At 33.2% G+C, this 17,448-nt stretch overlaps 1 protein-coding gene across 2 annotated transcripts in view; it reads right to left on the minus strand.

The window, feature by feature from the left end:
• Positions 1-406: 406 nt before the first annotated feature.
• LOC143044217 (uncharacterized) overlaps positions 407-17,448 on the minus strand; it is a 28,957-nt gene continuing 11,915 nt past the window's right edge. Inside the window, exons 4-6 of one of the 2 annotated variants that reach the window (XM_076216143.1) lie at positions 16,010-17,355; positions 14,129-14,193; positions 407-2,569 (exon numbers count right to left, since the gene is read on the minus strand). In XM_076216143.1, the coding sequence (XP_076072258.1) occupies positions 2,532-2,569; positions 14,129-14,193; positions 16,010-17,355 (1,449 nt within the window). In that variant the 3' untranslated portion in view covers positions 407-2,531. Of the gene's footprint in view, positions 2,570-6,947; positions 9,028-14,128; positions 14,194-16,009; positions 17,356-17,448 lie in introns of those variants that run through there. The other variant, XM_076216142.1, reaches the window with a different exon arrangement.

Genomic DNA, 17,448 nt, shown 5'->3' on the forward strand with positions numbered 1-17,448 from the left:
ATTCAAAAATAACAAATCATGTGATCCAATGAAACAATGACAGTCTCTATCCCTATTTTATCACCACATTTAAGGCTTTTAATGTGTGGTTCTATGCAGTAACTATACATGTAACTATGTATTATACAACAAAAATGTTTAATTAAAAAACAGAGATATGTCTCGACTATCGGCATAAATTCATAAAAAAAAGACAATCTGATGGACAGCAGTTTTCCCAATTAACTATATATCATTGGACAATGAAATAATGGGCAAGGCATCGAAATGGTCACCAAACTGATATGTCCAGAAAGTAATGTATCTTTATAGAAAACATTGTTATATATTGTTAGTAATTTCTATCAAACTAACTTAGTCAGAAAGTTTAACATTGAAAATTAGTAATTAATTAGTCAAACTGATATGTACTTATAGTAATGCAACTTTATTAAATAAAATATATCGTCGATCTATCACACATATTTCCAATGAACAGCAGACAACTTAACATTTTAAATTGCTAAATAATTAAGTCACTGTTTCCTAACTTATAGGCCAGGACCTCAAAATATTCGGCAAACTGATATGTACTGAAGTAAAACAACTTCATGCAAAATATAATTGATCTATCATAAGTAGTTCTTCAAACTAACTTCGACAGAAAAATAACAATCATTGTCGCAAACGACGACAATGTCTTTATACTTATTACAGTTTTAAAGATAATAGGCTCAAATCAAAAGGTAAAATGGGTTATATAAAGGGGAAACTCCTATAAGTTATTTAACAGTTAAAAACTGTTATGATGTTACTGGCAGATTGATTTGTCAAGGGCTCACATTGTTTAGCAATTTTTAAGATAACAGCCAAACTTACATTTTACCCCTGTGATCTATTTTTAATCATAAGGTCCGAACCTCTTGACAATTTTTTAAGAAGGTACCCATATAATGATTGCAGTCAAGTGCTTCTGTTGGCCCAGCAGATTCATAGGAGAACGTTTTTGTAAAAGTCGATGAACAACGACGATAAGTAATGAGAATTTGTTCACTTGAAAATTTTGGTCAGACGAACTAAAATTGGATGAAACACATCCATAAAATAACAATCGACCCAAAAGATAAAGAACACATCTTTCTGAACAAAAAATACATAAAAGATACTATACATGCATTATTCAAAAAATGAAACAAATGCATATCATCGGACGGAACACAAGAAAGAACAAGTAATTCACACACAAAAAATATATAATACAGATACACAAACTCCGAAAATGTATTGATTTCAATGACCAACCATGATTAGTATTTCATTATACAATTCAATGTACTATCATTGTTTTAATTTCTTCAAACCCAGAGATATTATGAGCATAGTTTTTTTTTAACTAGAGGCACTCAAGAGCCTGTATCGCTCACCTGACTCTACTTGGGTTTTTTAAATCATATGAAAAGAGATTAAATTTGGCTACAAAGTAACAACACTTGGCCAGCGCCTCATTACGAAAGGAACATTTATGCTATGTTTGGTTTCATTTAATTCAGTGGTTCTCTAGAAGAAGACTTTTGTATGCATTTCCAATAGGGTCCTATGTTAAACTAAGTCACACAACTGGCGGCCATCTTGGATGTTGGATCGGCTACAAAGTAACAACACTTGGTCAGCACCTCATAAGGAACATTCATGCTATGTTTGGTTTCATTCAATTCAGTGGTTCTCTAAAAGAAGACTTTTGTATGTTAATCCCATAGGGTCCTATGTTAAACTAAGTCCCCCGCTGGCGGCCATCTTGGATGATGGATCGGCTACAAAGTAACAACATGTGGTCATCACCCCATAAGGAACATTCATACTATGTTTGGTTTCATTCCATTCAGTGGTTCTCTAAAAGAATTCATATGTATGCATTCCCATATGATCCCATGTTAAACTAAGTCCCTCGCTAGCAGCCATCTTGGATGATGGATCGGCTATACAGTAACAACACTTGGTCAACATCTCGTAAGGAACATTCATGCCATCTTTGATTTGATTCCATTCAGTGGTTCTCTAAAAGAAGACATTTGTATGTATTTCCCATTGGGTCCTATGTTAAACTAAGTCCCCAACTGGTGTCCATCTTTGATGATGGATCGGCTACAAAATAACAACACTTGGTCAGCACCTTATAAGGAACATTCAGACTATTTTTGGTTTCATTCCATTCAGTGGTTCTCTAGAAGAAGTTCAAAATGTAAAATGTTAACGCCGACGACGACGGACGTAGACGACGGACGCCAAGTGATGAGAAAAGTTCACCTGGCCCGAAGGCCAATGATCACATCTGCAAGAAAACATTCTTACTGAAATATCTAGCAGATAGATTGACCATTCAAACTCCTGAAGATCAAATTGGTTCTTTACCAATCAAAAGTTTAAATGACGACTATAAAACATGCAAGCAGAATGCATGCCTTTACTCCCATCTTTACATGATCAACAGCTTCTTTTTTAGAGGTGTTACTTAAGTATAAACACTGATGCTACACTAAAGATCTTCCTTTTCTTCATTGCACAACAACACAGCTTATTTTACTAGCAGCACCTGAAAAAAAAACATATATAATGTATAAGAATAGTTAAACTAAGTATTTTAAAATAGCTTGAGTCAATCTGCATACAACATGTCAAGTGTCTATAAAAGCCAGGTAATTGTTTTTGTATGTTCATATTATTGATCTAGGATAGAATGATGAACTGTATGCTGAACAGAAGGAAGACAATTGCTTACAAGACTCTTTAATTTATACACCAAACATATTATACTCGCCAATTATTTATACTTATAGCTGTAGAAAAAAACCAGACCAAATCATAGAAAAAAAATCACTTCAAGTTTAGGTGAACTCTGCTATGTTGACCTGTACGCCTAATCATTTTAAACAATCACAAATAAAGTCGACCCTTTACTTTCAGTAAAAGAGATATGCACCTAATTAGAAAATAATGACATGGATCAATGGGCCATGACAATTGTCTTGGTTAGATGAACCAACATATTCACTTTCTTACGCTTTAAAAACATTCCATACGCCAACTATAGTTGACTTTTTGCTTGTGATGAGTTTATTTGCTAGTAGTATCTAATAAATTGACATCATTACAAATAAAGGGGGAAATTTGAATGGGAACATATAGTTACAACCCCCTTTACTCTGGGTTAGGACCCCCCCCTTTTTTTTTAAATGGCTGGATCCGCCACTTGTTAAGCAACCACCTGCATATAACGTTATAAAGGGACAAAACTCAAGAACCTAAAAAAGTGACGCAACCCAAATGTAATCTTCATCTTTGTTTTGAAGATTCATAACATTTGGTCGAAGCAGACAAGTTTATAGAGAAGGGAAACGAAATATTCAGCAATATTTCCATTTGTAAAGGGGCATAGTTCTAAAACGGTAAAAACACGCTTATTTTTTAATTTGATTTGTTTTTAGTGGTAAAAAGCACTGTTTCCTAACGTTTGGTTGAGGCAAAATTAAATTAGAGAATGGAGACGACTTTCATGACTTTCATGAAGTACATGTATGTACGTAGGTACAGACGGACGAGCAGACTGAAAAGGGTAAAAAAATATCGCCCAATCCACTACGGCAGGGGCAAGCATTACCAAATAGAAAAACCGACCAATGCAAAGAACCATGAAAATTTTGTCAAGCACAGATGAACCCTGCTTGACAGACATGTCAATTTTACCTAAAATCATTTTACACACTTAATATCTTTGATCTTCAACTTCTAGTGTGTTATTTAGAAATCGACCTAATCACACAAAAAGTATCTATCTGTAATGACACTATGTACTATATGTTGCTAAATTAGTTTTCTTATTACTCATTATTGAAGAAAAAATACTTGAAAATTCACAAAATAACTAGTTTTTCAGCAGTCTTTGAGTGATGAAGAACAGAAGGCATCCGGATATATATATATATATATTAGATTAGAGTTAGATTACTGACAAATGAAAAATACATTGTGTATAAAATAACATCTACACACACTTAATAAACACGTGTCTCATGTCTATCTCTAGATTAGCCTTCCGTGACAAGGTAACACTACGACTATTGAAGTTATATTTTTATATAGCGGATGTGGTCGAGTGGTCTAGAGCGCTGGACATTAGGCTAAGCGATTGGTGCTGTAGTGTATCAAAGGTGTGAGTTCGAATCCCGCTGAGGGACGAACAAAAAATTGTCAGTAGAAAATCTAACTCTAACACTGTTTGGAGTAATTTTCAGACTTATATAAATATTTGTATTAAGGCCATGTATCTCTATCACTCTGAGATCCAGTGGGCATATATATTGTATGGTTTGTCACTTGTTTAGACTTGTTTGTATGATATACTTATTTCTAGTGACTGAATAATGAAATGCATCATGATCCCATATGATATATAAAAATTGTTGAGTTAGATTACTGACAAATGAAAAATACATTGTGTATAAAAATAATAATATAACATCTACACACACTTAATAAACACGTGTCTCATGTCTATCTCTAGATTAGCCTTCCGTGACAAGGTAACACTACGACTATTGAAGTTATATTTATATATAGTGGATGTGGTCGAGTGGTCTAGAGTGCTGGACATGAGGCTAAGCGATTGGTGCTGTAGTGTATCAAAGGTGTGAGTTCGAATCCCGATGAGGGACGAACAAAAAATTGTCAGTAGAAAATCTAACTCTAACACTGTTTGGAGTAATTTTCAGACTTATATATATATACTAAGAGGTTTTCATGTATTTTTTCCACTAAAATATAAAGCATTATGTGGAATTAACTAAATCTGTCTCGCATCCTCTTCCCTACAATTCAAATTTTGGTACTTTCACAACTGGAACAATAACTAATGTGATGAAACCGATGGACTCCTTGATTCATGAGAGTGCTGATTCATGGTCCCAGGTTCATGATCATGATGATGATAGCACTGTGTCAATGTGAGATGAATGTGAATCTGTTTTGTAAAAAGTTAAATAACAACAAGAATGTGTCCCCAGTACACCGATGTCCCACTCGCACTATCATTTTCTATGTTCAGTGGACCATGAAATTGGGGTAAAAACTCTAATTTGGCATTAAAATTGTAAAGATTGTATTATATGGAACATGTGTACTAAGTTTCTAGTTGATTGGACTTAAACTTCATCAAAAACTACCGTGACCAAAAACTTTAACCTGATACAGGACAGACGGACGGACAGACAAACAAACGGACAGAAGAACGGACACACAGACCAGAAAACATAATGTCCCTCTACTATCGTAGGTGGGGCATAAAAATACTGAACTCCAAGGAAAATATCAAACGAGTTGATAACAATATATAATATTTTGTCATTTCAGGGAACTAACTCATATAGGAAGTCGTTAGATAGTTTAGAGCTACTAGTATAGTAACAATGAGTAGAGATCATCATTCTGAACATTTTTCCTTCCGTTGTTAAAAATGAATATCCCAAATTATGAGTGTGGCCAAGTTTGGTTAAATTTGGGCCAGTACCTATACTGTGTCAGAGGTGAAGATATTTGTAAAAGTTAATTAAAGAACCTTGGAGAAATTAAATAAGTGTAATAAAAAAAAAATTGTATAAGAAAAAATATTGAATAATAATTTCCTGTCAATATGAACATCTACATAGTATGTCCTTATTATCTACAAAATTTCATGAAATACTGTTCTGCTTTCAGAGGAGTTGAGATGACAAACTGTTGAAGTAGTACCTTAAAGCAAATAAGTTCAAAGGGGCGTAACTCCTAGAAAAAAATTGAATCCTAATTTCCAGTCGATATGCACATCTAAATAGTATGTCCTTAATTGTTATCTAAAAAGGTTTCATGAAATTCTGTTGTGTGGTTTTAAAGGAGTTGAGACGACAAACTGTTGCAGTAGTACATTGAAGCAAATAAGTTCAAAGGGGCGTAACTCCTAAAAACAATTGAATCGTAATTTCCTGTCAACATGCACATCTACATAGTATGTCATTGTTATCTAAAAAGGTTTCATGAAATTCTGTTGTATGGTTTCAGAGGAGTTGTGATGACAAACTGTTGCAGTAGTACATTAAAGCAAATTAGTTCAAAGGGGCGGAACTCCTAGAAAAAAAATTGAATCGTAATTTCCTGTCGATATGCACAACAACATAATATGTCTTTTTTATCTAAAAATGTTTCGTGAAATTCTGTTGTGTGGTTTGAGAGGAGTTGCTATGACAAGAAACAGGACTGATGGACGGACTGACCGACAGACTGACAGGTCAAAAACATTATACCCTTCACAACTTCATTGCATGGGGTATAATAAAGATGAGGAACGACCATGAAGACACTTGGCCTTCAAGCTAAAAGTGTGTTATCAAAATCATTGTGAAAATTTTTATTAAAAACATTAATTGTTATAAATTAAAACAAATAAATTAAATGACATACATAAAATACATTAATGTACAATAATAAAAAATAAAAGGGATAACAAAGGTTATGGAACACATTTGATATGTTTGCATTAACCATTTTCATACATCAAGTCTTAGCTTGTCAATAACACAGACTATCTAACAGGTCTAATACCATGAATACCTTTGCATCTTCTTAATATCACAGATTATATAAATTAACTTTCTTGTATACATGCTTTTAAAAGATTCATTTACTCTGTCTATGGCTAACACAAAAACAATAGACAACTTTCGAGTTCGGTGCATTTCTGTCAAAAACTCTGGTTTTAGTGAACGTCATTTGTGCGTTTAGGGGCGTCGTCACTTCCATTCCAATGTTGAGCGAGTGGTTGGAAAACTATAATTCTATATTGTACGAATTATTCGGCAAATTGAATTCTCAAAATTGACAATCAGCATTGCTATCATTAGGGAATTGTCATAATGTACCTACAGAACAACCATTATTTCTAGTTTATCCTGCACAATGACGATCACTAAGACGCTTGATGAACATAAATAGTGCAGGGATACAGGCGACCCCCTCTATCTGGTAAATGACGTCATAAAGGCGTGTATAATTGATGAGTTTTTGCCGGTGACGGATGAACTCGAAAGTGGTCTATTAAAGAATAATCCCCCTAAACCTATGTTTCATTGTCTGACAATTTTGACTATAATGGAAAATAAGAAGAGCTGAACATTTGGAAATTTTTTACCATGTCAGACTTTTTCTATTTACAGCAATTTTCAAATAATGGACAGAACTTGGATTTCACCCCTGTTGTTAATTTTTGAGCCATGTGGGCCATCTAGGTTGGCAGGTGCAGTCATCAGACACATTTGCTAAACTATGTACCCTAATGTTGATTGTAGCCAAGTTTGGTTAAAATTTGGCTCAATAGAAGAAGATTTTTTTTAGTTAACAGACAATGATGAAAGACACCAAGTGATGAGAAAAGTTCATTTTGCTCTTTGGGCGAGGTGAGTGAAAAATCATACTTTTTTTCATTTACACATCACAGTGGCAGATCCAGGGGGAGGGTACCCCCCCCCCTTTTTTAGACGATCAATGCATTTGAATGGGGACATATAGTTTCAAATGGCTGGATCCGCCAATGCATCACACATTGCCAGGATCTTAAAATAAATATATTTTTTGAATTACTATTTTTAAATTATAAATCACACTCACAAAACATGCAAAATGACATATACAATACATAATATATAAATCTTCTATTGCATGTCTATAGGTATAAATAAATACATGTATTATTTTATACATATATTTTGTTTACAACAGGGTTGGAAAAGTATTACACTGGGGAAAATCCAGGCAGGAAAACCAAGGCTGGGCAATACTCCCAGGAATGGGTAATACTGGGCAATATGATGTTGTAAGCTTATTTCAACACAAATACTCACAAAACCCGGATTTTTGCCAACCATGGTTTACACCTCTATCATGTTTATTTTGATATTGTTCATTTGTCAAAAAAGAAATAGAATAATTAGTTTTTTTTATACAATTTTGCTCATTGTAAATTATTCATTGACTGGTGGATTTCTTAAACAAGAAAGCTTAAGGTCACAGTGAAAAACTACACAGAGATCAATAACTATTGAAAATAGAACTGACAAAACTTTAAACATATTGACCAATAGGAGATGACTCTGTGAAAAAGTTGGGTTAACAATAAAAGGTCTGACTTCACTTCTCAAAAATGTTGAATTTATATTTATTGAATGCGAGTCTATATTTTTTCATCTTTCAATAAATGCTAGAAAATTTAAAAAATAAGAGAAAGACTCATTTGCTTAATAAGACATGTAAGCCAAATAACCTGTAATTTGTTTGCTTTGAGTGCATCACAACTCTTCTTTTTGACAATTTACTCGAAATGCCTTATCATTATTTGTGTTAAAACTAAAAGTAATTAGTGATAATTAAACCTATGCACAGGCGCTCTCTAATCTCCCTGAAGTTTTAATTTTTCAACTTCACAAGAAGGACATTGACAAGTGGGGTACACATATTTGCATTTCCATTCTAAGAGATTTTTCTGATTCCTACATTTCTTTTTGAAAACATTATAAGATATTGCAGTATCCTGTAATAATATTTGTGGTATCAATGCACGCTTTCCAAATGATTGTGCCATGCATTGGTAACCTTTGCACAAAAGGCGATGAATCAAAGGGACAAATTCCTGTCCATTTTCTTTACATATTTCTAGTTCTGGAAATAAGTGTTCAAGATCTGTCTCAATTATTCCCAAATATGCAGCTACATCCACTATTTGGACAAGGTCAGTTCTTATAATAGGAAGAGCCACACTAAAGTTTATTCTATGTCTAAGATGCTGAAAACTAGCAAAACTAAATCGAGACAAATCAACTAAATAATAGTCCTTGTGATCATCTGTTGACAAGAAAAGTCCCGTAAAAAAATTACAAGTTGAAATGAGGTTTGCATCAAACTGACCAAGACAGATCTCCTTCTGGTCAAATTTCACATGTATTTTTCTGACCGTTATAGACTGCCTCATGTCTGTGAAGTAAAAAAAAAAAATGAATTACCAAGCTTGTCCATGTTTTGTTTTTTTTTCATTACTAATACCTGCATACAATGTAAAATATTTTATATTTTGAAATTTTCGGTGCAGAAAACATGTTAAATACTGTTTTGCATGACAGTCAGGGGTACTACTTGTACAAGTTATTTTTAATTACTTGAAGAAGTAATATAAATATACTTATATAAGTAAATTTGTAGGATACTTATACAAGTGAATTTTATTTACTTGTATAGGTAAAAAAATATTGACTGAGTTATGTCCCTTAGACATTCAGATTTTTTTACTTCATCCTATCTTCTTTTATTGAATTCTTAGGATTTCTTTGCTCTAATAGAATTTTAAATTATTTGCCCTTTGCTTATATACTTAATATCTTTGGGCAATATGTTTCTTTGTTGAATTAACGAGATGAAACATTGAACTCTAATAAAAAAAATTGAGCAAACCTGGGAAAAATCATTAAAGGCATGAATTTACATCTTAAAAATTGAGGACTTTTGTGGGATTGTTAGAAAAATTTACTTATACAGGTAAATTTTTGAAAAAAAATAAGGGGAGATTATTCAAACATTATTTATTTACTTATACATGTTATATGTGTATATTCTTTTTTACTTCTTCAAGTAAATAAAAATTACTTTACAAGTAGTACCCCTGACTGCATGATAGGATCACAAAATGATCATGGTGTCTGGTTGTCTTTTTACAGGTTTAAGTGTTATATATAGTGTTATATGGTTTTTTATTCTATTGCATCCTCCAGTCCATATTTGGGAGATTCAAAGCTTGTCATATGTCATGCTCATTGATGTAGATTTAATGGTATCATATCTCATCCATCTGGATTCAGCTGCATATTTATATATCTGCAAATTAAAGCTAAAGGACATCTCATTTTAACAAGATCTTTACTGACAGAGGGGAAAGTTTGATGATGACAATATGTCTCTATCCAAGTGAGCAACCCTAATGATTTCAGATGATTGAAATGCGGAATACACAAACACATGTTACATAGTACATTTTGTTGTATTTTTCATACAAAGAATGAGCCATAGACATTATAGACCTGCTAGTGCTAGTTATAGGTTTCATAACGAGTGAGAATTAGATATCGATTGATATCAACTCGAGTTATTTAATTTCAATAATAATAAACGAGCCTATGTCAAGCGATATCTAATTCTCACAAGTTGTTAAACCTATTTCTCTTATGGCAAAAAGTTGTATGTGCGTGGCCTATTTGTTGCGAGTTGTGTTGCTACGGCCGTTTTTCTTTGCAACCCATACTTGTTTACTTATGACAGATATTTATAATTTTTTAAAGTAAAATTTACCAAAATTGTCTAGGGATCATCAAATTAACGTAATTTTGATATCACTTTTTCATATCACACTCCGTACAGTGTGATACATAAAATATATATTCACGTGGGAGTTGGATAACAGGCCCCAACCATAAGAGAAAATATTTCACAATATTGTTGTTTCATGCCATTTTTTTTATTATTAATAATAAGGCTGGGAAAGACGACAGGTTTGTAGCATGTCCTATTTTCATGTAAATATTAACGTGATTAATGCTCAGTATTGGCAATTTAATTTGGAGAGCATGTCACAAAAGTGGATATTAGAAGCAGTGAATAACAGATAACAAGCTTTGGTTTGATTTAATAATTGTCTGTGAGAGTTTAGTGATACATTAAAGTATAACATGATAAATATACACATACTCATAAATTCTTCTAGAAATGATTAATTTCAATCTAAATGTGGTCATTATGCCCCACCTACGATAGTAGAGGGGCATTATGTTTTCTGGTCTGTGGCTCCGTTCGTCCGTCTGTCCATCCGTCTGTGCTTCCGTTCGTCCGTCTGTTCAGGTTAAAGTTTTTGGTCAAGGTAGTTTTCGATGAAGCTGAAGTCCAATCAACTTGAAACTTAGTACACTTGTTGCTTATGATATGATCTTTTTAATTTTAAAGCCAAATTAGACTTTTGACCCCAATTTCATGGTCCACTGAACATAGAAAATGAAAGTGGGAGTTTCAGGTTAAAGTTTTTGGTCAAGGTAGTTTTTGATGAAGCTGAAGTCTAATCAACTTGAAACTTAGTACACTTGTTGCTTATGATATGATCTTTTTAATTTTAAGCCAAATTAGACTTTTGACCCCAATTTCACCATCCACTGAACATAGAAAATGAAAGTGGGAGTTTCAGGTTAAAGTTTTTGGTCAAGGTAGTTAGTCCAATCAACTTGAAACTTAGTACACTTGTTGCTTATGATATGATCTTTCTAATTTTAAAGCCAAATTAGACTTTTGACCCCAAATTAGACTTTTGACCCCAATTTCACGGTCCACTGAACATAGAAAATGAAAGTGGGAGTTTCAGGTTAAAGTTTTTGGTCAAGGTAGTTTTTGATAAAATTGAAGTCCAATCAACTTGAAACTTAGTACATATGTTCCCTATAGTATAATCTTTCTAATTTTAATGCCAAATTAGATTATTACCCAATTTCATGGTCCATGGAACATGGTAAAGGATAGTGCGAGTGGGGCATCCGTGTACTTTGGACACATTCTTGTTACTGTATCATCTAAGAGTCAAAGTGCTTTTAAGCACTGAAGGGTAAAGATTTCTTTAATATATATCAGTAAAGTAAAATTAAATATTGTATTGTATAAAACATTGGTTGAAATTGATTCAACTACAATTCTGGACAATGAAAGATAACTCCAACTATTAAAGATGATTTTATACAATGGCATCATTGATATCTTTAGAACAGACATAAGATTACAGCACTTAGTAAAATTAATACATTTTTCTTGTCTAGTACATTGTATAACATCATTTTGTAATCTGAATATCTAAGCAAATATTTTATTGATATTTTTTTTAGAAATGTTCACGGACAAAATGATGGATAGGATGTGTAGAATGATATGATCAATGTGCTATATTTTGTGAATCTCAATAGTAGTGATAAACCTTGAAAGATTTAGATATCAGGTCAATGCAATAGGGCTTCAATTGCATTACATGTAATCTTCATCCAAAAATCCAAGAACATGCTGACAAATCAATATAAATTCAATTAGGTTCAATTTCATTGCAAGTAGGACATGTACATGTATAGATACCACTTAACATGTTTAACATTATTATTTAATCTACCATTTACACAGTTATTCCTGTGTCACAACTCATACAAAAGAAACAAAACCCCAAAATTATTATGTATTAAAAAATATAAGCCTTCAATAAAAAGTTCCAAAAACCTATCACATCATGCTTCTGCTTTTTTTTGCTGCAAACATGTTAAGGCCATAAAAAAGAATAGGTTTGTTTGCCCAAACGCTAAATACCCAGAAAAAAGCTGCCTACTCAAATTCTTTTATTGTCCTGATTTGAAGAAGTTTTTTTTAATCAGATAGGCATGAAGACTAATAAACACCCGATACTTCAAATTTCTCTTTTTGAAAAAAAAAAAAGAAAATGCCTACCTACCTACAAACTGTCTCAACTTTTGGGTAGGGTTTGGGCAAACCAAAATATTTTTAATTGTGGCCTAAAGAAATCTTCAACACGTTCAATGTCATAGCCAGGTTGATGCTTTGGACATTTCTAGTCTAATATTTCAGTCATTCTCAGTGAAGATATTCTATTCAATGAATTACAGTTAAACATCATAAAGTTTTAAACATAATCCTGATTAGTCAGTCCAAGGTTATATTTGTAGAATTGAAAAAAAAAAAATTTTCTATCATGTCTATAAACATGATAAACAAAATTCCTTAAAATCAGTACAATTTTCTGTGACATTACCATAAACTTTATATGCATTATTACTTTACAAAATGTGTTATCCTTGATTTGTAACACTTTGAATTGACTGTTTTAATCTTATTTGCTGATCTAGATCTAGTTATTTGGTCAATATTGACATTTAAACATGTTAAATGGGCTACCAAATGTCTATTTTCTATACATTTCAGAAAATGTTGATTGCATTTATCATTTGCCATGTTTGCTGCTGTTAATGTGGTACCTAACACTACAGGGAGATAACTCTGTAAAATCAGCAAAACGTTTTAATTACGTTGTGTGGTTACGGTAATATTAAGCTTCTCAATGATCAAAATAAAGTGTTTGTCAAACTGCTATACAACCAGTGTAACTTTTCTGAATAAACTGTTGGTTCAAAGTTTTTGAAATTTTTATATTTTTGTCAAAAGGTCAAAGTTAATACTTTGTCCAAATTTTAAGAAAATTGAACGAGCCAAATTAATTTTAGTTCAGGAGTTGGGTACCACCTTAAGATTATTGTGATTTTAGGAAAAGCTGAAGTTGCTTAACTCTGGGACTATTACACCAGAGACATATATACACATGTGTATATATATGTCTCTGCATACACTAAGAGGTTCCTGACTGGGTGACTGGTATATACATATATAGTGTATATGCAGCGAGGTTGATATATTTGAGTGGTGCCATGAGCTGCATACAAATAATGTATCAAAATTTAACAATACAACCAGGACACCTACAATACAACCAGGACACCTACAATACAACCAGGACAACTACAATACAACCAGGACACCTACAATACACCCAGGACACCTACAATACACCCAGGACACCTACAATACAACCAGGACACCTACAATACAACCAGGACACCTACAATACAACCAGGACAGACACCTACAATACAACCAGGACACCTACAATACAACTAGGACAACTACAATACAACCAGGACACCTACAATACAACTAGGACAACTACAATACAACTAGGACAACTACAATACAACCAGGACACCTACAATACAACTAGGACACCTACAATAGAACCAGGACACTCACAATACAACCAGGACACCTACAATACAACCAGGACACCTACAATTTTTTATTTTTGCAAAGCTATATATCCTGTCACAATTTTCTCAATGACCAAAAACGCTGCAACAATTTCTAAACTTACATTAACCATGTTAACAGTATATAATTATTCATGAATGACATGCAAGTGAAAAACAATTTAAATATAATTTACCTTCGAATATGTCTGTATCATCTAGGCAACACACAACCATTTCACATGCATCTGTGCTATTTAATCTGTCAAAAAAAGAAATTTACATATAACATGTATAATATCATCATAATCATAAAAGAAAAAAAGCATGATTAATAAATATTTTTATAAATATCATTTAATAAATGTTCAAAATACCATTGATTAATTATAACCTCATTATACATTTGTACATGTTATATAGACCTAAACCATGAACAAGTCTAAATCAACAAAAATCTTAATGATTTTGGGCCAAGCACTAAAAAGTTCAGAAGTTTAAAGCATTTACAAATGTACATGACAATGTTTAAAATGTTTTCCACATACTCTTTTATCAATAAACTAGAGGCTCTCAAGAGCCTGTATCGCTCACCTGACTCAATTTTTTTTTTTGAAATCATATAAAAAAAGATAAAATTTGGCTACAAAGTAACAACACTTGGCCAGCACCTCATAAAGGAAAGGATCATTCATGCTGTTTGGTTTCATTCAATTCAGTGGTTCTCTAGAAGAAAACTTTTGAATGCATTTCCCATAGGGTCCTGTGTTAAACTAAGTCCCCCACTGGCGGCCATCTTGGATAATGGATCGGCTACAAAGTAACAACACTTGGTCAGCACCTCATAAGGAACATTCATGCTATGTTTAATTTCATTCCACATGTTCCATTCAGTGGTTTTCTAAAAGAAGTCATTTGTATGCATTTCCCGTAGGGTCCTATGTTAAACTAAGTCCCCTGCTGGCAGCCATCTTGGATGATGGATCAGCTACAAAGTAACAACACTTGGTTAGCACCTCATAAGGAACATTCATGCTATGTTTGGTTTCATTCCATTCAGTTGTTCTCTAAAAGAAGTCATTTGTATGCATTTACCATAGGGTCCTATGTTTAACTAAGTCCCCCGCTGGCGGCCATCTTGGATGATGGATCGGCTATAAGGTAACAACACTTGGTCAGCACTTCATAAGGAACATTCATGTCATGTTTGGTTTCATTCCATTCAGTGGTTCTCTAGATGAAGTTCATAATGTAAATTGTTAATGACGACGGACGCCAAGTGATGAGAAAAGCTCACTTGGCCCTATGGGCCAGGTGAGTTAAAAAAAAAAGGGATCCCGCTAACATTTTTAACCCCGCCACATTCTGTATGTATGTGCCTGTCCCAAGTCAGGAGCCTATAATTCAGTGGTTGTCGTTTGTTTATGTGTTACTTTGTTTTTCGTTCATTTTTTGTAAAATTAAATAAATTACATGAATTAGCGCTATAGGCCGTTAGTTTTCTTGTTTGAATTGTTTACATTGTCATTCCGGGTCCATTTGTAGCTGACTATGTGGTATGGGCTTTGCTCATTATTGAAGGCCATACAGTGACCTGTAGTTGTTTATTTCTGTGTCATTTTGGTCTCTTGTGGAGAGTTGTCTCATTGGCAATCATACCACATCTTCTTTTTATATATCATATATGTAATAGACCATTTTGTGTAAGCTTTAGTACACGTAGTATGTCAGTTAGTGGTACTACTTGTCCAAGTTATCTTATTTACTTGAAGCAGTAAATATCAAAATACTTATATCAGTAAAATTGTAAGATACTTATACACATGATACAAGTTATATACTTGTAATTTTAGGTAGATTAAAGCAATGGCTTAGTTATCGTGGTTATGTCCCTTAGACAATCCAATTTTTTTTACTTTTACAAGTAAAAGGTCATACTATCTTCTTTTCTTGAATTTCTCAGCACTTCTTTGTTTTAACAGAATTTTTGATTGTCTCTACTAATCATTGAAATGTAATTGCATTGACACTGAAAATCCCATTTGTCAGTTACCTTCAAAACTCTTCTTATAACTAACCTGAACCTAACAGCTGAACACTGGGGTCCTACTTTCTTTTCAAAGTCTTTCACTGTTCCATAAGAGGCGATAAGATCTTGTAAAACAGAAATATCACAATCTACTGGGAGACCATCTAGCTGAATAACTGAATCACCATCTAATTTCCACGACACAGCCGCAGGAATTGATGTTCCATGTCCATTTTGTTGACAAGCATTAGAATTCATTTGACTTAAATTATTCTTTTGGCACTTGTGGCTTGCTTGTTTATTCCGATCCGTGTCATCATGGTCATTAACATGTTTATTATTACCTGGATAACTACTATGAAAATCTTTTGCTCTCGCTGCATCTCTTTTCTTCTTTCTATTTTTCCGACTTATTTTTTTAAAGCTTTCACTAGTTTCACTTTCATCTTTATCAGAGGTAGCCGAAGTTCTTTGATTGTCACTCTCAGTTTTTGATACTGACAACGTGGAATGATCAATGTCGGGACTAGATGAGGAATGGTCAGTTTGAGGACTAGAAGAGGAATGGTCAATATGGGGACTAGATAAGGAATGAGTATTGCCACTGATGACAACATTAGACACATTTCCCTGAGCTTCAACACTACCATCACCTGGTAATGTGAGATCAAAATTGGCACGAGGTAGAACATCACATCCTTTAACCTTGCTACTCATTGGCAAGGTTGATTTATCACATGGTAAAAGTGATTCGGTAGAAACCGACACATCTGTATCATCAGAATCTGTCCAAGTTTCTTCATTTTTACTGTTAGAATCGTAAACATCATCACCAGAATACCAAATTCCACCTTGTGCTTTACCCTCTGCAGGTGGAACTGGATCTTTTGCACTTTGAGAAAATCTTTGTTTAGATGCCTCAGATACTGAAATGTTTTCAAAATCCTCTAAACTCAAGTTGTCAAGTTCTGCTTCAAGTTTGTTGAAATATTCATCAGTTTTCTGTTTTAAATCTGAGTTAATTTCAATACTTTGTTCATTTTCCAGATAATCTCCTTTTATTTCATTATTTTCCTTGTATGAATTATCTCCCATTTCTAAATTGTCATCTTTGAATGATACATCTTCAAACTGATCCTCTTCAGTAAATTCGTCTTCCCAAGAGTCCATTAGAAACTTTGCCATATCTTTGAAATTTGTTCCATTTTTTGTATCATCAGTTTTTCTAATTTCTTCAAGAGTTTGTTGTTCATTTTCAGATTTTGCAGACAAATGTGGAAAATCTGATGTCAGAATTAGCGGTTTTGACTTTGGTTTCCGTAATTTATTTTTCCAGCTAGGACTTCTATGTGATAAGCCAACATGGTATATTCTTTCATCTGCACTACTTTCAGACTGAAAATTAAAAAAAATAAAGACATTTAACTTTCATGTTGAATTATTGCTAGAAAAAATCTGATGATTTTAAAATCAAATAGGCATAATTAT

Source organism: Mytilus galloprovincialis, chromosome 9 (assembly GCF_965363235.1).
Source record: "Mytilus galloprovincialis chromosome 9, xbMytGall1.hap1.1, whole genome shotgun sequence".
Lineage (NCBI taxonomy): Eukaryota > Metazoa > Mollusca > Bivalvia > Mytilida > Mytilidae > Mytilus > Mytilus galloprovincialis.